Source organism: Podarcis pityusensis (genome assembly GCF_964106645.2).
Source record: "Podarcis pityusensis genome assembly, chromosome: 1".
Taxonomy (NCBI): domain Eukaryota; kingdom Metazoa; phylum Chordata; class Lepidosauria; order Squamata; family Lacertidae; genus Podarcis; species Podarcis pityusensis.
Genome location: NC_138028.1, coordinates 45,234,460 through 45,258,303, shown reverse-complemented (window position 1 = coordinate 45,258,303; position 23,844 = coordinate 45,234,460). Strand labels below are relative to the sequence as shown.

At 43.7% G+C, this 23,844-nt stretch overlaps 1 protein-coding gene across 1 annotated transcript in view; it reads right to left on the bottom strand.

Moving 5' to 3' along the window:
* Positions 1–23,844, bottom strand: part of STARD9 (StAR related lipid transfer domain containing 9) — a 146,666-nt gene that overhangs the window by 99,693 nt on the left and 23,129 nt on the right. The window contains exon 4 of the mRNA XM_081008572.1: positions 39–155. Within this exon, the coding sequence (XP_080864698.1) occupies positions 39–155 (117 nt within the window). The remainder of the gene's footprint in view (positions 1–38; positions 156–23,844) is intronic.

The following is a 23,844-nucleotide window of genomic DNA, read 5'->3' as shown; positions in this document are numbered from 1 at the left end:
AAAGCAAAACACATAATGTATTGAAGAATATAACTCACTGGAGTGCCCATCATGGTGTATGTTTTCCCTGAACCTGTCTGTCCATATGCAAAAAGACAAATGTTGTATCCTTTAAAAGCACCGGATAATACTGAAGTACCAAGGTCTTGGAAAACCTGAAATGAAAAAAGAGAGAGAAATTATATTTACAGTCGTACCTTGGAAGTCAAACGGAATCCATTCCGGAAGTCCATTCGACTTCCAAAACGTTCGAAAACCAAATCACAGCTTCTGATTGGCTGCAGGAAGCTCCTGCAGCCAATCAGAAGCCGTGGAAGTGCCGTCGGATGTTCGGGTTCCAAAAAAAGTTTGCAAACTGGAACAATCACTTCTGGGTTTGCGGCGCTTGGGAGCCAAAACGTCTGACTTCCAGGGTGTTTGACAACCAAGGTATGACTGTATTATGTATACATATCCTCAGTAATGTTCAGGAAGCATGAGCAGGAAGGAGCCACTCCAGGCCTCAGCATCTTCAAAAGGGCATTCTGCCTATCAGCTAATTTTCCAGTCTTGCCAACGTCTTTTAACTATCAGAATCATGCTCATACTCCTTGTATGGGTTTAAGGGACATGAAAGTGAGGCTCTATTTGCCACACAATTTTATGAGAGTCACACTCAATTAACAGAGAACTCCCCCCCCCCAAAAAAACCCTGTAGTGTGCCTAATGCAACAGTAGGTGCTTTATAAACTACTACTCCAAGAAAGCTGTAACATCTGCAAATTGGAAGTGCTCCCCCAAAAATGCTTTCACAAAAACCTCATGACATTGTTTCTGTATGTTTGTTGTATTTGGCATAAGGAATCTTGTTTCAAAAGATTTAGGCTTTCAGATAATATGCAAGGTTTCAACACATACAGAAGGTACACAGAAAGAAGGAAAGGTGCAAAGAACATGGAAACAGCGGGCTACAGAGGTGGTGCCATGAAACAAAACCCAGGTATTTTCTGATAGCTGCTCTAAATTTTGTATAAATTTTCAGATTTTGCACTTTGATGACTGTCCTGCAGATGTTCCAAATCCACACTAGCCTGAAGAACAAAGCCTTCCAAAAATGCAGCACAGAAAAAGTTCTGTCACATGACAGGAGGACACCATATGTTTACAAGGCAGTAGAACAAACACAGTATATTAAAAACAAAAATGACTTAGTTTATTGCACAAAGGAAATAAATAACTTGCTATTCAAGCACAGTTAGCTCAGATGACATATTTTGCTAACATACAAAAAGACAATCTGTGAACTTGAGAGGAAAGTGAAAATCATGTCTTTCTATAAGTCTAGTAGTAATAACTTCAGAAGTCATATACCTTTTCATCTAAAAAAGTTGGGTCAGGCTTATGAAAACCTTATAGACCTGACCATGGAGAAAACTGTACACTTCCATGTCCAAGCTGTGGAGCTCAATATGGTCAAAATGTTTTGCTTTTAGGAACATCTCAAATTAACATCTGCTGCTTCTCATTTTAGACTCAAATAGTCTCAAACACCACAACTAGAATTTTCAAGAGATTTTGCTCCACTGTAATCACATATATACACTTGTTTTATAAAATAAGATCACAGGCAACCTTTTGCCCTTGAGGCTTTTATTTCCAGCTCTGGAAAAACACTGTGGTGGAAATCTGGTTTTGGCCTGACATAATCTTGAAGGCTGCTTTATAGCACTATTGTAACATCTGTTTTTACTTAAGTTTGTTTCTATGAAGAATTCAGTGGGTGCTATCCAACTAAGTCATAGACTAGGCCCACTGAAATCTTTGGACATAAGTTACTTAAGTCCATTTACTTCCATAGGTCTTCTCAGAGTATGATGGGTAAACTACAGTTCCCATGATTCTTTGTAGGAAGCTATGTGCTTTAAATATACGGTGTGTATACAGCCACACATAGAACACTATTATTTCCCCAAGTATTCTGTTTATATCAGAAGTGAAGTAAGTACAGCTGTACCTTGGAAGTCGAACAGAATTCGTTCCAGAAGTCCATTTGACTTCCAAAATGTTCAGAAACCAAAGTGCAGCTTCTGATAGGCTGCAGGAAGCTCCTGCAGCCAAACGGAAGCTGTGGAAGCCCCATTGGACGTTCGGGTTCCAAAGAACGTTTGCAAACTGAAACACTCGCTTCCAGGTTTGCTGAGTTCAGGAGCCAAAATGTCCAAGTACCAAGGCATTCGGGATCCAAGGTACGACTATACATGTCTTCAGTCCAAACAGACAATTCATAGAGTGGTGAGGGGTTGCTTAACCCCATCCTTTTAAGCTGCCATCTGCTCAACAGCCCACCACTGGCTTTCTCCTTGCAAAATCAGAGATACAGCAGTTTGAGGAGCTATTTTGAGCAGAGAGGGCTAAGGAAGAAAGAGTTAAACACACACACACATCCCTATCTGGTCTTTGGCTTGGCCTGAAACTATCCTCAGCTGCTGATACAAACATAACAGACCAACACATAATGGATTGTTCCACTCTACGTTGACATAAAACTGTTAGCTAGCGTCAGACCTTAACCTCTTATTAAACTAGCCAAATAATCCCTCTATCAAAATAATAAAGCCAATGACAAAAAGTCATAGGAATCTTCATAGAAAGGATGCAGAGAATGCAGCCCTTTCTTATTTTTTTTTTAAAGTGCTGTAATAGACTATAATGCAGGAAGGAAGGACTAATGTAATAGCTTTGTCTCAATGATACAGGGTCTTTTCTGCATGTGAACTCTCACGAGGAATACCAAATTAATCCCAGCTGAAGGCTTTCTGTGTGCAAAGAAAGCAGCCACCAGAACACAGGGAACCCCATTATATTCCTTAATGGAGCAAGAAACTTCTGCTATGACACTGGGTTTATTTAAGCAACATTACACTATTCATGATGAAGAAGAAAGAACGAGACTGTGGTCATTTTGAAGCATTTCTCTCTCTTGTAAATAGATGACTGGCTACACTACTAGGAAGCCTAGCCAATCTTCAGATCCTCACTTCTTTGCTCAATTAAACAGGAAATGGTGAAACGGAAGAGACGGCTGCTCTCCAACAGATAAATCTATAGGGAAAATCCTATTGGCTGTGTGGCTAGAATGGGGTTCTGAAGATTTAAAACAACATCCTGCCTCTATTGGTTGGCCAAAGGTACATCAATGCGCATCTCTGAAACTGTGCTACCATGCTGTGGGCAAGGAAGCTATTGGTCTACCTCATCTGTCTTGACAGTTTCTCAGGGTAAAAACCAGACAATTGCTACACAAGACCCTGCTGGATTCCTGACACTTGACTGTTTTGCCCAAGAGGAAAGGCAACGTAGAAGCCCTGACAATTATATGTAAGTTTTAAAATTAAGGAACGCAACTCAGTGCTTTTTTTCTGGGGGTACGCAGGGGTACGCATACCCCCTAAACATTTTGTGAATCTTTGTACTTTTGTCCATTTACTGTATTTATTTTTCCCGATTCAAACTATAAAATGGTGACTTTCTTGAGTCAAAATGAGAGTACAGTCATACCTCAGGTTACAGATGCTTCGGGTTGTGCACCGCGCCAAACCTGGAAGTACTGGGTTACTTCTGGGTTTTGGCGCTTGCGCATGTGCAGAAGTGCAACCCGAGCGTTCACTGTACCCCTAAATTTTTTTTTAGAAAAAAAGCACTGATACAACTTAACTATGTGTTGCATTGAACAAAATTGGGGCAACTTTTCTTTCTCCATGCACCCCCTAAATTTCTTCTGGGAGTTTCCCCAAGCCTCTGGGGCATATGGAGGGCATGATGGGTGTTATGTAGTGTAGTTTCACCCTGGGCCAACAGGGGGATACTGTATATAGTTTTCACTCAGGTCTGTAGATAGTTTTCACTCAGGTCCGCGGCAGTTATTTTAGGCGGGAACTCTGGGCTGTTGTGGTTACAATGTTGACAGCCGGCTGCCTATAAATACAGGCCGGCTGAGCTGTTCGCAGTCAGTTCTATTCCAGCTTGCCATAATAAAGAGCTACTTGAAGAAATCGCTGTGCCGGCTGCTATGTCAACCCACGACCTAACACTGGCGACGAAGGTGGGATCGATGGACATCAGAGCACAGCCAGATGCGGCCAGCCTCTGAACTGAGCTGAATCACTGAGCTGAATCACAGAGCGAAATCACTGAGCGAAATCACTGGGCAGAACCAATTCAGAGCTGACTGTTCTGGCTAGAGCACTGTGTTCCATCCATCGCCCTTCACGCCGGCATCGGAATCATGGCTTCACTTGTGCCTCTACCGCCGTTTGCGCCAGCCTCTGAATCATGGGACTCCTACCTCGCTCGGTTCGACTGCTACCTCCAAGCCAACGAGCTGACAGCAGTATCACAGGATCGGAAGCGGGGCCTATTCCTCAGCCTCTGTGGGCCTGAGGTGTTTGAGACGGCCCGAGCGTTGGTTGCGCCTGAAGCAGTCCAGGCAACACCATGGGACACGATCCAAGAGAAGCTCCGCAACCACTACGCACCAAAGCCGTCCAAGATTGCTGCCCGCCATGCGTTCTACCACCGGAACCAGGCAGAGGGGGAGTCAATCAACAACTACACCACCGCCCTGCGACAGGCTGCAATGCACTGTGAGTTCCGAGACTTAGACGATGCCCTGATGGATCGAATTGTCTGCGGGGTCCGGGACATCCATCTGCAACGGCGCCTCCTAGCCAAGCCAGACCTCACGCTACAGAAAGCCATTGAGGAGGCTGTGGCCTCAGAAGCTGCTGAACGCTCCGCCCAGGAGATCCGCAAGTCCAGCAGCCCGCGTCTTGCTAGGGAGCCAGTTCCGGTGCATCATGAAGAGGCCAGCAGTGAGGAGGCATCCTCCAGTGAAGACGATGACGTGCACCAGACAAAGCGGGAGCGCAGGAAGTTCCAACTGAAGTCCAAGGGCCAACCGGAATGTGCTGGCTGCGGAGGCAACCATTCCCGTGCCCAGTGTCGATTCAGAGACGCCATCTGTAGGAAGTGTTCCAGAAGGGGCCACATCGCTAAGGTCTGCCGATCGGCTCCGTCTGACACCCCCCCTTCATCGACTCGCAAGTCCAAGTCTTCACTCCAGTCTGCCAAGGAAAGTTGTTTCGCTCTCACCAACTGCCACTGCCCATCTGGAACCACGATTGGCCAAACCGACTCGCCTACGCGACGCAAGCTGAACGTCACGGTGCTCATTGAAGGAGCTCCATGTGACATGGAGATCGACACCGGGTCTGCCCTGTCCATCGTGTCATGGAGCACCATCAAAAGACTGGTACCCAGAGTGTCCAAAAGGCAACTCGACTCTCACCGCGTACACCTGAGAGACTACCAGGGAAACGACATTCCCGTGGTAGGCGTTGGCCGGTTCCGGATCGCCTTCAAGGATTTTTCGGGCCTGCTCCGGTTGGTGGTGGTCGAAGGTCAGCGGCCAAGCCTCCTAGGGCTAGACTGGTTTGATGCCCTCGGCCTGGAAGTCACCGGCATCAACTGCATCTCTAACGCAGAGACTGAGGGTTTGGTCAAAGACTTTGCCGAGGTTTTTGACGGCACCTTGGGCCAATATACAGGTACGCCCATCTCCTTTAGCCTTGATCCACAAGTCGCCCCCATCAAGCTAAAGCCACGCCGGGTTCCCTTTGCTCTCAAGACTAAGGTGGACGAACAACTGGACAAACTGATCGCCCAAGGAGTTTTGGAGCCGGTTGACCACGCAAAGTGGGAAACCCCCATCGTCACGCCTGTCAAGCCAGATGGGTCGGTGAGAATCTGCGCTGACTACAAGTGCACGATCAACAAGGCACTTCAGCAGCACGCTTATCCGGTTCCTGTTGTCCAACACCTGCTGCATTCCCTGGGTGAGGGTAAGGTCTTCGCTAAGCTGGACCTTGCCCAAGCCTATCAACAACTGCCAGTCGATGATGCCACTGCTGAAGCCCAGACGATCGTCACCCACCGGGGGGCATTCCGTTGCCGCCGGTTGCAGTTCGGGGTGAGTGTGGCTCCTGGCATCTTCCAAAGCCTTATGGAGCGTCTCCTGCAAGGGCTTCCAGGCGTGGTACCATATTTTGATGACGTCTTGGTGTCTGCAGACTCACACCAGCAGCTGTTCGAGCGCCTCCGTGCCGTGCTGACCAGGTTCCAGGAGGCCGGGCTCAAGGTAAAGAGGGAGAAGTGCCAGATCGCCGTTCCACAGGTAGAGTTCCTGGGCTATCTTATCGATGCCTCCGGTCTTCATCCAACCACATCCAAGATCCGCGCTATCCAGCAGGCCCCCACTCCAAAGAACAAAACGGAGTTGCAGGCATTCCTGGGGCTGCTGAACTTTTATAACATGTTCCTGCCCCACAAAGCCACAGTGGCTGAGCCTCTTCACCGACTCCTTAGCACTAAGACGCCTTGGGCCTGGGGTCATCGGGAGACGGCGGCCTTCAACGCGGTCAAGGCTCTCCTTTCTTCAGACAGTGTGCTGGTACAGTACAGTGAATCCAGGCCGCTGGTCCTTGCCTGCGACGCCTCACCTTTTGGCATCGGTGCTGTCCTTAGTCACCGTTTTCCAGATGGAAGAGAAGCACCGCTCGCCTACTTTTCCAGGACACTATCTCCGACGGAACGGAATTACAGCCAGCTCGACAAGGAGGCATTGGCACTTGTGGCTGGAGTGAAGAGGTTCCATGAATACCTCTATGGCAGGACTTTTGACCTCATCACTGACCACAAGCCACTCCTGGGCCTCCTCGCCGGTGATCGTCCAACTCCACCGGTCCTCTCACCACGCATGCTGCGATGGACTGTTTTCCTGGCTGCCTACCACTACCGGCTCATCCATCGCCCGGGGAAATCGATGGGCCATGCCGACGCCCTCAGCCGTTGCCCTCTTCCAGCATTTGTGGAGGACCCGGCTCCAGCTTCATCGCTCCTTCTGATTGAGGATCTTCCGGCAGCGCCTGTATCGGCTGCCACTGTGGCCTCCGCATCTGCCCAGGATCGCACCATCAGCCGGGTGCTCAACTGGGTGTGGAGGGGGTGGCCACAAGGGCCCTTTGCATCGGAGTTCCAGCCCTTCGCAACCAGACAACATGAACTCTCAGCTCATCGCGGCTGTCTGCTGTGGGGAGACCGCGTCGTGATTCCCCAGGGACTCCGTCAGCGCGTCCTGAAGGCTCTGCACGTTGGCCACCCGGGAATTGTCAAAATGAAGGCGTTGGCTCGGTGTTACGTCTGGTGGCCTAATATGGACGATGCCATCACTGCCTGGGTGTCCGCCTGTCAAGCGTGCCAGGAGTCGAGGCCTGCACCACCGGCAGCTAAGGGACACACCTGGGAGACGCCAAAGACACCCTGGTCGAGGGTGCACATCGATCTGGCTGGCCCCTTTCACGGCCGGACCTTTATGGTAGTGGTGGACGCCTATTCCAAATGGCTGGAGGTCGCCCTGATGCCCTCCACCACTACCGAAGCTGTCATCCGGGTGCTGCGAGGCCTGTTTGCAACGCATGGGTGTCCTGATGTCCTTGTCTCTGACAACGGACCGCAGTTCACGTCAGGCACGTTTGAGCGGTATCTTTTGGGACTGGGCATCCGCCATGCCCTAACGGCACCTTTTCATCCATCCAGCAACGGGCAAGCGGAAAGAATGGTGCGCTCGACAAAAGAGGCACTGGCGCGCCTGGACCGGGGAGACTGGCATGAGCGGGTCGCCGAATACTTGTTCGTGCAACACATCACCCCTCATGCGGCCACAGGGAGGAGTCCTGCTGAACTGCTTATGGGCCGCCGCCTCAGGTCACCGCTCGACCGGCTACACCCAGACTTTGCCGTGGCTGAACCCCCAGGCTGTGCCAACGCACCACGGTCATTTGTCCCAGGAAACCAGGTCTTTGCCCGGAACTATGTGGGGGACATCCCTTGGGTGCCAGCCACAGTAGTGGGAGTCACTGGACCTCGCTCGTACCAGGTGGCACTCGAAGACGGACGCTTGTGGCGACGGCACATAGACCAGCTTAGGCGCACGGTTGGGGACTTGGACACTACCGAGGTGCCCCCAACTGCGCTTGCGGCTCCAGAAGAGACACGTACAGATGGCGAGGCCCCACCTACACCTCCCTCACAAACTGCCAGCGTGGAGCCGAACCAAGCCGTTTCAGAACAGACTCAGACCACTCCACTTGCGGAGGCTCCACCCACAGCAGCGGATCCAGGGGAGTTGGTTCCAACGCCACCTAGGGTCGCACCACAGCCTCAGCGAGAACTGTGTGGCCCTCCGGACTTGGCTACCAGTCCCCGGCGGTCTGGCAGAGTTTCCAAGCGCCCAACTTATTTAAAGGACTATGTTGTTGGACAGGTATCACTATTGGTCTAAGTATGGGAAATGTAACCGATATGCTTTTGTGCTTAATTGAACCATTACGCGTAGTGCTGTATATAAGGAAACCATTACGATTGTAACTAACGCCTTATCTCGGTGGGGAGGGGTGTTATGTAGTGTAGTTTCACCCTGGGCCAACAGGGGGATACTGTATATAGTTTTCACTCAGGTCTGTAGATAGTTTTCACTCAGGTCCGCGGCAGTTATTTTAGGCGGGAACTCTGGGCTGTTGTGGTTACAATGTTGACAGCCGGCTGCCTATAAATACAGGCCGGCTGAGCTGTTCGCAGTCAGTTCTATTCCAGCTTGCCATAATAAAGAGCTACTTGAAGAAATCGCTGTGCCGGCTGCTATGTCAACCCACGACCTAACAATGGGTGTGTGGGGAATGGAGAGGGAGGGGAGGTTCCTTGCACAAGCAGAAATCCTTGTGCAAATGGGACAACTTCATTGGAGACAACGAAGTTGGGCAACACACAGCTTGGAAATCAGCACCCCAGAGATTCCAGCAGCTGCCTAGAGCACAATTCTGTCAAGAGACACAAGAAAGGGCCCTACCAAGTCTCTAGAAATAGTCTCCCTGAAAATTTGATACTGCAGTATCTCCCTCCTTCTTCTAATACAACAAAACAAGAGACTGGGGCATTGTTATTTTGGATCATCCAAGGAAAGGGGATCAACTCCAAAGGTTAATTAGGGAAAGATTCAATTTAGTATGTGTTTCTGGTAGTGGTCAGCACATGGTAACATGCATACACACCAGTCTTGCACAGAGATATTGGATGCACGATGTGGTGAGAAAATAATGCAGTTATTATTTGCACAACATTAGGGAGACCAACACAGGTTGAAATTACAGATGGTAAATTCACAGCCAGAAAAACTGTACATTTCCAAGGACAAAGGCCAAATTATAAAAGGGCTATAAGGTCACAAGTGGTTTCTTTTCACATTCTGTGCTGATAAGAACCAACCACTAAGTTTTAGTTTTCTACTATCATGAAACAAAAGGTTATTTTAAAAACATAACCTTGGTTCTCAGCCTTCAGAATGAGCTGTTAGCCACCATGTATCAATCTCTGAAAAGCTCACTAAAGACAAATATTCCCTGTTCCTCCCTTCTAAGACCTCGAAAGCATTTTCCAGATTGTAGGGCATTTCAGTACAGTACCTAGTAGGGATCTAACTGTATCATCTGATGCTCAAAGACATTAGATACTTGTTTTTTTTTTTAAATGCATAATTTTTATTAATTTGCATAATGCAAAATACAAAAACAAAATATAAAAGTTCGATTCTCATTTTCACAGGTTTTTAAGTATGGCTTCCTTCAACCTTTCCACAAATCATCCGTAATAATCTTTTATAAAAGTTCGCATTTCTTAATTTGTAATGCCATTAATCATTCTAGTTCTTCCATTTCTCTTTAGACAATACTCTTTTCTTTTTACAGAGCTCCTTTAAAGCCCACTAGTGTTATCTGTCCATCACTTAAATTTTCCAGATATTTCGTAAAACTTTCCCAATCCTTAATGAACCTCTGGTCTTTTGAATATCTAATTTTCCCTGTCATCTTATCCATTTCCGCATAATCTAATAGTTTTGCTCTCCATTCCTCAATTGTCGGTAGGCCCTCTGATTTCCAATTTTGAGCTAATAAGACTCTTGCTGCCGTTGTTGCATACTGGAACAGCTTGTGATCTTTCTTTTTTATCTCCCTTCCTACCAATCCCAACAGAAAAGCCTCGGGTTTTTTAACAAAAGTATATCTTAGAATTTTCTTCATTTCGTTATATACACTCTCCCAGAACCCTTTAACCTTTTGGCATTCCCACCACATATGGTAGAAGGTCCCCTCCCTTTCCTTGCACTTCCAGCATTTATTACAAGTTCCATACATTTTGGCTAATTTTGCAGGAGTCATATACCATCGGTAAAACATTTTCATTAAATTCTCCTTTAGTGTCACGCAAGCTGTAAACTTGAGATGTTTTTTCCAAAGTTTCTCCCATTCTTCAAAATATATATTATGACCGATATCTCTAGCCCAATATATCATTACCGACTTTACTTCCTCGTCTATTAAATTCCATTCCAATAACTGATTATACATTTTAGACAAAATTTTATAGTTGTTATTCAATATCTCAATCTGGAATCTAGAATCTTTATCAGCATATCCTTTGTCTTTAATATCTTTCCTGAACATTCCGTTTATCTGGAAATAGTGCAGCCAATCATAGACTTTCTCTTTGACCTGTTCGTACGGCTTCATTTTCCACTTTCCTTCTTCTTTCATTAACAGTTGTTCATAGGTAGCCCAATTGTCCCTCATGTTAATCTTTTTAACGCTCATGACTTCTAGTGGCGATAGCCAATGGGGTGTTTTAGGTTCTAACATATCTCTGTTCCTCTCCCATACCTCAATCAGTGGACCTCTGAAAATATGATTTTCGAAGCCCCTGTGTACTTTTCTCCTCCCATGCCATAGATAGGCGTGCCACCCAAATCTGTTGTTAAATCCCTCTAGGTCTAGCACTTCCTTATCTTCCAGTTTTATCCATGTTTTGACCCAGCATAGGCATGACGCCTCATAGTACAATTTCAAATCTGGCAGGGCAAAGCCCCCCCTTTCCTTCACATCTGTCAACAGTTTAAATTTTATTCTTGGTTTCTTGCCCTGCCAGACGAATTTTGAGATCACCCTCTGCCAGTCTTTAAATATCTTTATACCCTTAATTACAGGAATGTTCTGAAACAAAAACAACACTTTTGGAAGCACACACATCTTGATTGTGGCTATTCTGCCCCAAAATGACAGTTTTAGCTTGCCCCATGTTTCAATATCTTTCTTAACTCCTTTCCATACTGTCTCGTAATTATTTTTGAATAAGTCTATGTTTTTTGGCGTTACCCATATTCCTAGATATTTCACCTTTCTGGCCACCTCTATTTCCGTTTCTCTTTGTAATTCTTCAGTTTTATCTGTATTCATATTCTTTACTATAATTTTTGTTTTCCTTTTATTTAATTTGAAGCCAGCCACTTTTCCGAATTGGTCAAATTCTTCGAGTACCTCTTTTATTGAATCTATTGGATCCTCCATTGTTACAACCAGATCGTCTGCGAATGCCTTAATTTTGTATTCGTTCTGCCCAACTGTTACTCCTTTTATCCCCTTATTTTCTCTTATTGAATTTAGGAGGACTTCTAACACCATTATAAATAACAATGGGGACAGTGGACATCCCTGTCTTGTTCCTTTTGCTATTCTTATTTCTGCTGTCTCCACATTATTTATTATCAGTTTTGCCTTTTGTTCCGTGTAGATTGCCTTTACCCCGTTATAGAATTCAGTGCCAACCTCCATATATTCCAATTGTTTCAGCAGGAAATCCCAGATTATGTTATCGAATGCTTTCTCTGCATCCACGAACAACAACAAACCTTGTTTATCACACCTGTCAGATAAATATTCTATAATATTTACTATGTTTCTTATGTTGTCCTTCATTTGCCTACCCGGCAAAAAGCCCGCTTGATCTTTGTGTATACTTTCTACCAATATATTTTTTAGTCTCCTTGCCAGAATTCCCGCAAAAATCTTGTAATCTATGTTTAATAGGGAGATCGGTCTATAGTTTTTAATCTGTTGTAAATCTGAATCCTGTTTGGGGATTAGTGTGATTAGTGCCTCCTTCCATGTCTCTGGTATTTCTCTTTCTTTAAGGATATTATTCATTACTTCTTGCAATGGAGTCAGCAAGACTGACTCCATTTCTTTATAATAGCTACCAGTAAACCCATCTGGACCTGGGGCTTTCCCTTTTTTTAATTCCTTTATTGCTTCTTTGATTTCTTCTACCTCAATTAGGGCACTCAATTTTCCTTTCTCCACTGTGGAAATCTTTTTTATATTCTTACATTTTAGAAATCTTTCTATTTTTCTCAGATTATTCCTTTCACTGTTTTTAAAAAGTCCTCTGTAGAAATCCAAAAAGGCCTTCCTTATTTCCTTGGGATTATTTATCTCTTCTCCCTCCACCTTGATTTTATTTATTGTGTTCTGTTCCTTCCTTTTTTTAAGCTGCCAAGCTAATAGCTTTCCTGATTTATTAGCATATTCGAAGCTTCTCTGTCTTAATTTTTTGACTTTCCATTCTATTTCCCTATTTATCAACATTGCAAACTGAGATTGTAAAACTTTAATATTCTCTTTTATTCTCTTATTTTTGGGGTTTTTAGTTAATTTTTGTTCGTTGTCCATTATTTGCTGTAGAATTTCATTTTTCCCTTTTTCTCTTTTTTTATTCTTAATTGCACTCTGTTGAATGAAGAAACCCCTCATCACCGCCTTACCTGCATCCCACACCACCTTTGGTTTTGTATCATTACCTAAGTTATCCTCGAAGTATTCCTTTAACCTTTTCTGAGCTTTCTCTACTATCTCTAAATCATCTAACAAGTAATCTTTCATTTTCCATCTGTATGATCTTTCTTCCAGCCCTTTCAGTTCCATTTTTACTGGGTTATGATCCGAAATCGTTTTGGCCTGGATCCCCACCCGTATAGATCTTGGTACTAGTTCTGCCGAGGTCCATATCTGATCTAATCTCGAGGATGAGTCATTGGGTTCTGAGTAGAAAGTATATTGTTTTTCCAGAGGGTATTTAAATCTCCAAATATCCACCAAATTACAGTTCTGAACCAATGAGAAGAAGGTTCTGGGTAGCTTTCCTTCTTTGCCCATTCCATCCCTTAACCTGTCCATCTCTAACGACACCACACCATTCATATCTCCCAATAGTATTATTTTCTGATCGACGTATTCAAATAGCTTTCCCTCTAACATCCTATAAAACTCCGATTTGTTATCATTAGGTGCGTATATCCCCACTATTATTAGGTTTTCTCCTTGCCAATTAATTTGAACCGCTACTACCCTCCCTTCTTCATCTTTGAAAATTTGCTGTGCTTCAATTTGTTTTTTGATATAAATAACCACCCCCCTTTTTTTACTTTGGTCTGACGATACAAATTCATTTCCTAATCTTTTATTAATCAAAACTCTTTTATGCTTCCTTGCTATGTGGGTCTCCTGTAAGCAGATAATATCTAAACATTCTTTCTTTAAGATGTACTCGATTTTATTCCTCTTTTTCTTATCATTCATCCCATTAACATTCCAGCTCCAAACTTTTAACACCATGGTAGTTTACCTTTGCAAGAAACTGCTATCTCTCTTTAAACTCTTTCCGCTCCCCCCTCCTCCTCTTCCTCTTCCTCTCCCTCTGTCCTCTCTGTTTCTTCTTCTGAGTCTTTCCTTCCTTCTGCCTCCTCACTTTTATCTTCTTCTTTTTGTATTTTCAGTTCTTTATATTTTCTTAAAAATTTACCGGTTTCTTCTGGACTTGTCAATTTTTGCCTCTTACTCTTGTAAGTGAAGGAAATTCCTTCAGGGAACTCCCATTTAAACTCAATATTATTCCTTTTCAGAGTCTGTACCAGTTCTTTATATGAGTCTCTGCGTTTTAGCAGCCTAACTGGGATGTCTTTGAAAATTATTACGTAATTTCCATCAATATTCAGCCTTTTCCCTCTGTTTTTTTGGAGAATCATATTCCTCATTTCCCTTTCTTTAAATGTAACTAAACAATCTCCTACAAATTTTTTATTTCTGGCTGATTTGGCTTTCAGTCTAAATGCAGATTGTACTGCGTTTGCCATCTCTTCTATTGGAATCTCCAACCAGAGGGCTAATTCTGTTATTAATTTCTCTTTTATATTTTCACCTTGTAATTCTGGCACGGCTCTTAATCTTAAATTAACTTCCCTCTGTCTTAGTTCATTCATAGCAATTAAGTCTTTCATTTCCTCTTGGTTTTTGTTCAACTCCAAAATCTCAGCTTTTATCTTATCCTCCTCTCGTCTCACATCTTTCATTTCTGATCTTGTCTTTTTCAGACCTTCCTCCACTGCCTGTGTCCTCCTAAATACCTCTTTCAGTTGACCCTTCAATTCGTTAACTGTTTCATCTATCTTTTTGTCCATTTTCCCAATTCTATTGTCTACTTGTTCTAATTTGAGCTCTAAATTTTTCTCACTTTGTTTTATCTCCGCAAACATTCTTAAAATATCTGCTCTAAAGTCTGCTTCTTGTTTGGATCCCTTTCTATCCACTGGTGTTCCCCCTTCTGGTCTTTTTCCCATGTTTGACATTCTTACTTGATTAGGTACAACAGATACTCAGTAAAATAGAGGATCTTAGTTTCTAACACCCGTTGAGCAATACCCGTTTGGCCCTTCTGGCCCCGACCCACAGTATTTTAACAGTCCTTAAATAGTCCACGTGGATCAACTTAGTTCCTTTTGCAGTAGACCTTCTTTGGAGGTGTCTTGAAATTCTTAAGTTCTCACAAAAGCAGTGGGGAAGGTACTCTTAGAGAGTTCTTAGAAAGATCTTTTAAATTACAATTGGAGAGTGAAAGTTCACACCTTAATAGACCCTACAATTAAAGCTGGAAGAAGACCAAGAACATGTGTAAAGCAGAAGAAATACACAGAAAAGAAAAGGAAATCCAAGTTGTAGTAATATACTCTGTCCACCAGGTGGCTCTCTCTAATGCTACTCAGCTCCAAAGGCAGTCTCTCTCTGAGGGCAGTCTGGAGAGTCAGGCAGCAGAGGGAGAAAAACTATTTTCCGATCGTTAAGTAGCCATCAGAAATCGTAGATCTTTCCAGCTCAAAACTGAGATGTCAGTTAACAGTCCTTAAATAGTCCACGTGGATCAACTTAGTTCCTTTTACAGTAGACCTTCTTTGGAGGTGTCTTGAAATTCTTAAGTTCTCACAAAAGCAGTGGGGAAGGTACTCTTAGAGAGTTCTTAGAAAGATCTTTTAAATTACAATTGGAGAGTGAAAGTTCACACCTTAATAGACCCTACAATTTAAGCTGGAAGAAGACCAAGAACATGTGTAAAGCAGAAGAAATACACAGAAAAGAAAAGGAAATCCAAGTTGTAGTAATATACTCTGTCCACCAGGTGGCTCTCTCTAATGCTACTCAGCTCCAAAGGCAGTCTCTCTCTGAGGGCAGTCTGGAGAATCAAGCAGCAGAGGGAGAAAAACTATTTTCCGATCGTTAAGTAGCCATCAGAAATCGTAGATCTTTCCAACTCAAAACTGAGATGTCAGTTAACAGTCCTTAAATAGTCCACGTGGATCAACTTAGTTCCTTTTACAGTAGACCTTCTTTGGAGGTGTCTTGAAATTCTTAAGTTCTCACAAAAGCAGTAGGGAAGGTACTCTTAGAGAGTTCTTAGAAAGATCTTTTAAATTACAATTGGAGAGTGAAAGTTCACACCTTAATAGACCCTACAATTAAAGCTGGAAGAAGACCAAGAACATGTGTAAAGCAGAAGAAATACACAGAAAAGAAAAGGAAATCCAAGTTGTAGTAATATACTCTGTCCACCAGGTGGCTCTCTCTAATGCTACTCAGCTCCAAAGGCAGTCTCTCTCTGAGGGCAGTCTGGAGAATCAAGCAGCAGAGGGAGAAAAACTATTTTCGGATCGTTAAGTAGCCATCAGAAATCGTAGATCTTTCCAACTCAGAACTGAGATGTCAGCAGGGAGATGGACGTGCAGAAGAGAGTTATAAACCAGGCTGATCCATACTGCAAAAGTAGGTAGTCTTTGTTAATTAGCCTCTGCAGCGTTTCCGTATCTCCTAATGGCGTCGGCACTTTCTCTTCCGCTCTCACTTTACTGTAATCAGCACAGAGAAAAACTCCTCCTCCTCCTTCCCCCTCAGTTCATTAGGCGGTTCCAATATAGAAGCTTTACCCTCTGTCCCCTGTTTTAAACAGTCCTATATTTTTTTAATAGGTATCCAAATGCTTTAATAAAAGAGTCTTTCAGGGAAACAAAGCAATCACTAGGGGAACTCACTTTCTTTTCCGCGCTCTGGTGCTTTCCTGCGTGTTCGCTGATTCCGGATAAAGGCTGAACTCCATAAACCGTTTATTTTCCGCCGGGTTTCTCTGTTCCAGAAACGTTGCACCCCTCAAGTTTAGCTTACTCCCCGGTTTCCTATGCTTGAAAGCGGAGCGCTAACCCTCGGCGAGACCGGGGCTTTCCGCTACTTGGGAGGGTAGATATGGCTGCCCTTGACCTGCTGCTCAGCGCCGCCGCTCTCTTCGCCTCTTTTTGAGGTTACCTGACGGCGAGGCGAGCCGCGACCAGTCTCTGCTGGGCCCCTGTACCTCCGGACACCCTCCAGAGGTGTATCTGGGGTGCTTTTCGCCCTTCGGCACCCCCTTTTCCTCCCTTTGTAGGTCGGGATTTTCGCTCTCAACCAAATCCCTTCTCGCTTCGAGGACGCGCTCCACCGGAAGCCCAAAGACATTAGATACTTGGGACAGCTAAAAGATGTGGAAGTAGCACTTGGAAATCTCCTCCCTCTTTCTCACTTCAGATGATAGAAGAGAAACAATAAAGAGTGCCTATACCAGGCATAGGCAAACTTGGCCCTCCAGATGTTTTGGGACTACAACTCCCATCATCCCTGACCACTGGTCCTGTTAGCTAGGAATGATGGGAGTTGTAGTCCCAAAACATCTGGAGGGCAGAGTTTGCCTATGCCTGGCCTATACTGAGTTCTCTTACCTAAAAAATGGGAGGATGGGATTCTAGCAAGAAATACACTGTCATATGTATGCATTGGATTATAACCATTGGTGGTTTTGCCTTCCACTTCTTGCGGAAGCTAGGGCAGATAATTTCCCAGGCTTCTCCCTTCTGCTCTAAATACCACATCTCATACTGTTCCAGAGAGGCTCCCCAAACTCCCAAGAGCATCTATTTTGGAAGCGCAGGAGCTGCAGTTCCCGCCTTCCACATGCAGAAGAGTTCTCTGTTAGTTCAAACCACCACTGGATACATTTCATTGGGCTTGCATACTCTTTAGTCAAATAAATGAATCCCCCGAAATTATTTTCTCATGTATTTTATATCTCACAGTACTGGTGCATAGTCTATCAGATAAGCATTAAAAATTGTCATACACACACACACACACACACACACACACACTTTGTGGATGTCTTCCTAGTTGTATTCCTAATTCCTTCAAATGATTGATACATTTTCTTAGTTCAGCTGTTCATTGTATACATTGCATAGAATATGCCCATTCAGGATCCTGTGAAAAATGCTTCCAACTTGGTTCAGTGAAATATGAATCAGATGTGTTTTGGGGCAACGTTCCCATGGTCAGACTGCTATTAAGAGACACAAATAACCAACTTATAAGGGATAGAGAAACCTACTACAATGATAATTTTTAAAATTTTAAACCATACTATTACAGGCAAGATTAAAACTAATGCCCAGGTGGCATTATAAGGGCTCTCTCAGCCATTAGGTGGAGTGCGATAGCATCCATTTGGTGTGAGGATTCATCCAAAATCGTTGCCAGTGGAGGCAGCAGTTTTCCTCCAGCAGCGCATGTGGCAGGGTGTGTGGTGAAAGCAGAGCGGGTGGTGCAAGTGTCGGTAGCAAGTATGGTGGCGCTGATGGTGGTAGGAGTGGCAGCAGGGCAGGGTGGCATGTCCTGTTTCACCTCTGGGGGGGGATGGGATGTTGTACCCCAGGGCCACTATACACCTCTAACTGCTATGTAAAAACTACTGCTATTCCTTTTCCTCCTTCCACTTCCAAACTAGAACAGCCACCAAGAACTACAGTGGTACCTCGGGTTAAGTACTTAATTCGTTCCAGAGGTCCGTACTAACCTGAAACTGTTCTTAACCTGAAGCACCACCTGGGGCCTACTGCTGCTGCCGCGCCGCTGGAGCACGATTTCTGTTCTCACCCTGAAGCAAAGTTCTTAACCTGAAGCACTATTTCTGGGATAGCGGAGTCTGTAACCTGAAGCGTATGTAACCTGAAGCGTATGTAACCTGAAGCGTATGTAACCCGAGGTACCACTGTACAGTGCAATTATGTAAGTTGCCATGGATGCTCAACAGCGGGCCACATGCCATACTCTTCAATAGACGGTATAGGTGTGTCCTTGTTCTCCTTTCTTTCCAAAATAAAATGTAATGGAACTAATTTTTTAATGTGAGCACTGATTCCACTAATTCCTTTCCTGTTAGAGATGCAAATAAAAATATTTAAAGCTTCAATTTATTTAAGTCTTTAAGACCAGCCTATGTACTTCATAAGAAACTGAAAATATTGTTAAGTTTAGCTGCAACAGTGGCACATTCACTTCCTGCGACCGTCAAGATCTCAATACTTGGCAAAAGCTGCTTTTGATACCAGCTTTCCTGTGGGATTGCAAATACTTTTTAAACTTTTATTTTCACAGTCACCCCTCCCTCTCCTATGACATTCAATTGTACCGAACTATTCATACAAAGTTATTATTCCATCTACTGTAATCAGGGAATAAATGTATGCAAATTATACCCAGTAGGATGTGAAACAATGCGCACATTGTACTATGCAAAGCTAAGTGCAGACAGAGCCTGTGAGTCTACAGGCAGAAATGCCAAGGCTATGAAAACGGGAAATACATGAGAATCTGGGTTGCCCAGTGTCTAAAATGAATGTTGTTTAGTGACTCCAGAATTACCATTTCAAGTAACTCTTTCAAAACAACTGATGGCACCTAATTAAATCTAAAATCATAACAACAAAAAATTAAAATCTAAACTCACTTGGGGGGAAACTCAGTTCTTTTTCAACATTTCAAATCTTAAATCACTGCATATCTACAAGGTAAACTGAAAAACTGTGCGACAGACGTATCATATGTTCTATCATATTGTTCTTAAGTGATTTTTCTTTACCTGAAATATTAAGTAAACAACAGTACTTGAGCGAATGAGAATTCATGTACAATGCACAATTCTCACAAAATAGAAATGTACTGGCTAGGAGCCAATTGGGAAACTATGAAAAAATAGTTACAGCTAAATCACATTCTTGGTAAGCCCAAAGGACTTACATGAAACAAAGGACAAGATGCAACCCCCAATGTCATGTACAGAAACTGACTGACAGTAAAGCTTACTTCAGCACTGGCATTGTCTAGACCCTGGTGTTCTTCCGGGCAGGAGGTTAGTTTAGGGGGTGTATGACAGGTCTGTGGCACACATAGCTCTGATTTTCAACAGAGAAGAATCGCCAGAGAGCTCAGGAGGTACTGGGGTTTGACACTGGTGCCCCCAACAGCTGCCACCTGAGGCAACTGCTTCACTCTGCCTAATGGTATGGTCAGCCTTGGTTTTTGGTTATTAAATTACTTTAAGCACACACCATAATAGTGTTGACCAGCAGAAAATCCATGCTGCTCTGAGGGTAGTCAACTGGCTGCTACTTAGGAAATAACTTTCAGTTAATCAATTAGCTTTTTAGTAAATAAAAACTGAGTGGCATCAAAAGGCAATCACAAAAGCATTACTTTCAAGGATGAGATGACATCATAGTAAGCAGCATACATACAACTCAGGAACACACTTAGAAAACATTTCCTAAATGTTACCACTGAAAGGAGCAGCTGCAAGGAAAATGTATTTAAAGCTCTGTTTGGACTCAGCCAGGGAAATGCGTGACGGTATTAATGTTTATTCTTATTTTGAAGGCTTTTGGAGGTACAACCGGAAGACCAGGAGACTTTTCTTCCTGCAGCTGGAGAGAGGATGGAGAGGGCTAATACTATTTCTCACTCAAAAATGTCTGTACATGTTAATTTTTTATTGCGATCCTGTCTGAGCTTGTTCATCGCTGCTTGGTACCAGCTTGATATATAGGACATATGGGGGGAAATCACCTGCTGCTCTTTTTTAAAACTACAATTCTATTGCCAGCATGTATAGCTCAGTTGTTTAGAGCATGGTGCTGATAATTACAAGGTTGCAGGTTTGATCCCCAAATGGGACAACTGCATATTCCTGCATTACAGAGGGTTGGACTAGATGATATTCATGGTCCCTTCCAACTCTACAATTAGGGTTGCCATATGTCCAGAATTTCCTAGACATATCCGGAATACTGCAGCGGCAAGCTAAATTCCCATGTTGACAGTGTTGTTTTTGCCAATTTCCCTTAGAAATAGCTCAAAAATGTCCAATTTCTTTGCAATTTCTATTTCTAGGTTTCTATTACGTATTCTGTGTAGGCCTATGAACGTCTAATTCAAATGATTCCAATGTGTAATATATTAGTAGAGTTGTGATTCCCAAGAAAAGTAGGGCTTATTTTCAAACATATGGAATTATCAGGAATCTCAGTATTAAAAGGACTAGGGAGCTGATATTATTATAATTATACCACATTCCTAAATGTGTCTAATCAGAAAGAAGTCCTATTAATTTGAAGTGTCATCAGTGGTGAGAAAGCATCATACGTCCGTCCATTTCTCCTGCAACTATAGCCACTGCCGATCTGAATAAATGTTTGCTTTCCTCTGAATTAACATCTGCTTAGTCACTAGGAGACAGGGGTGTCAACTTGAATAAAATATTGTAGGGGCCCAGGTAGGCCCCACCCCACATAATCAGTCACATGACACAATGCACACACACTATTTAAATGGGAATGCCCATCAACGTTGGGCCCCCCCGGGCCCCTCAAACATTTTATTGGGGGGCCGAAGCCCCCATGGCCCCTGGGAGTTGACTCCTATGCTAGGAGATGCATTAAAACTTTTCAAAGAGGCATTGGGGACAATGAGAAGGCCCTTCCCCAAAGTCATTAGTTTTATTACAGGGCACTGTGGGTTAAACCACAGAGCCTAGGACTTGCTGATCAGAAGGTCGGCGGTTCAAATCCCCGTGACGGGGTGAACACCCGTTGCTTAGTCCCTGCTCCTGCCAACCTAGCAGTTCAAAAGCACGTCAAAGCGCAAGTAGATAAATAGGTACTGCTCTGGCAGGAAGGTAAACGGCATTTCCGTGCGCTGCTCTAGTTTCGCCAGAAGCAGCTTAGTCATGCTGGCCACATGACCTGGAAGCTGTACGCCGGCTCCCTCGGCCAATAAAACGAGATGAGTGCCGCAACCCCAGAGTCGGTCATGACTGGACCTAATGGTCAGGGGTCCCTTTACCTTTACCTTACAGATTATGCTGGTGAAGGAGATTGAAATGGCTGTGCGATAGGCTATAACCATAGGAAGACATCCAAGTCTACAATATGGCAGTATGGGGAGTCAGATGGAAAGAAGCTGGATTATGCTGTCCGGGAGAGTTGTAGTAACATTTTAAGTGGGAAAGTGTAATGTGAAAATGATTTTGGCAGTTCACCATGCTTGCTTTCTGTGGGAGTCATAAAGCCTTCTGGTTGGCCACTGTGAGAACAAGATGGTGGAATAGATGGGCCATTGGCTTGATCTAGCAGGCTTTTTTATGATGGTATAGAAAGTACTAACACATACTAAGAATCATAGCGCTAACCTGAGGGGTGAGCCCTCTGCCTACTCTTTAAGACAACAGATGTATAGAACATGCCAACACACCACATACTTTAGGAGCTGGAAGAATATCTGTGTACAGCAGCTGTCGTTCCATTATTCAAGATAAGTACAGATGCATCCAACAGCCTTTCCAGTTGTTACAAATTTCACTGTCCATTTATATATAATTTCCCCCCAAACACTACTCACAACTGTTGAAGGTCTTAAGGGACTGTATGATGGTTGAAAATGAAACCAGTGCTTTTTACTTTTAAACCATAACCATTTATTATTACTTATACAAATTGTAAGGGTAAACAGTGGCTGACCACAGGGAAGCTCAATTTAACTTATTTCAACAAATCAGAAACCCAAGAGGCCAATCTAATGGTTTGACTGGTGAGGTCTTAGGTTATTATGAAATGGAAAAGGGAAAGAAATAATTTTCTAGTGACTATATCCATTTACCTGGAAATATATTCTGTTTAACTTAATTGGACTGCAACAATTTGATCAAGAGTACTTGCTTTCATCAAGCACTAACAGCACTATTTAACACTTTTAACACTATGCATTTCTACCTAGAAGTAAGCTCTATTGGATCTTATTCTCAGGTAAGCATGCATTGGACTGCAGACTAAAGCAGACAAATACTATACATACTATTAATACCATCCTACCTCTGGATTTCCACTGCCTGATCCAAAGTCTCCTCTGTCCCCTCTACAATCCGCTATTAGCATCAAACTTCTATATCTACATTCTGTTTGAGGTTTCATTCTCAATGGCCCCTACTTTCCTTAACTTTGCCTTTCCCCATTGCTACTACAACTTTAAAGCTATTCTTCTCTCAGGTTCCTGTTTCTGAACACACTGTCTTCTATCAATCACCTCTTCTTTTGACTTTCTCTGGGTTGTCTTCTTAATTGGCTTCCCAGCTTTCAAGCTCCCAACTTGACCACAGTGATGAACCTCTTCCTGCCTCTAAGAACTGTGTGAGATTTTACTTGTCTTAACTGACATTTTAGTCTGTTATGGAGGCTGTACTCTTTGTCAAGGGACACGGGTGGCGCTGTGGTCTAAACCACTGAGCCTCTTGGGCTTGCCGGTCAGAAGGTCGGCGGTTTGAATCCCCACGATGGGGTGAGCTCCCGTTGCTCTGTCCCAGCTCCTGCCAACCTAGCAGTTTGAAAGCAAGCCAGTGCAAGTAGATAAATAGGTACCACTGTAGCAGGAAGGTAAATGGTGTTTCCATGAGCTCTGGTTTCCGTCACAGTGTTCTGTTGCGCCAGAAGCGGTTTAGTCAAGCTGGCCACATGACCTGGAAAGCTGTCTGTGAACAAACCACTGGCTCCCTCTGCCTGAAAGAGACCCCATAGTTGCCTTTGACTGGACTTAACCTTCCAGGGGTCCTTTATCTTGACCTTTTTACTCTTTGTCAATATTCTAGTTATTGACTCATTCACAACAAAATCAATTACTAAGGAAGACTCTCAAACAAGTCAGTGGCAGCAACAACTAGCTTTAACTTATTTTTCAAAAATTACTTAACGACAAAGTGTTATCAAAATGAATATGCCAGTAATGTTGTTTGTGGATCACAGCCCCCAAAGAGAGACAATTCTACATGATTTTATTCTAATAACTCTTGTTTGCAATGTATACCAAGATAATATTAAAAAGTAAAATGGAATTTGAGGGGGGGTTTTTGTTTCTCACTGTATGATATCTTTTCTTAACATAGGACTAATTCAGTATGCTCACTGATTCCAACTTAGGAATTCTGGAGAGGGAATAAAACAGGCTAAAGCCAAAAAAGTGACCTTATTCGTGTAAAATCCAAACCATTCCAATGCCTATTGAATGCAGCAGCTGTGTCGCTGGCAGAAGAAATGTAACATAACTAAAACATTCATGGAGAAGATTTCCCTCCCCCTCATGCAGATCCAATTTTTACAAAAAAAAAACCCTTTTCTTATATCATGCTCTTTTCATTTCT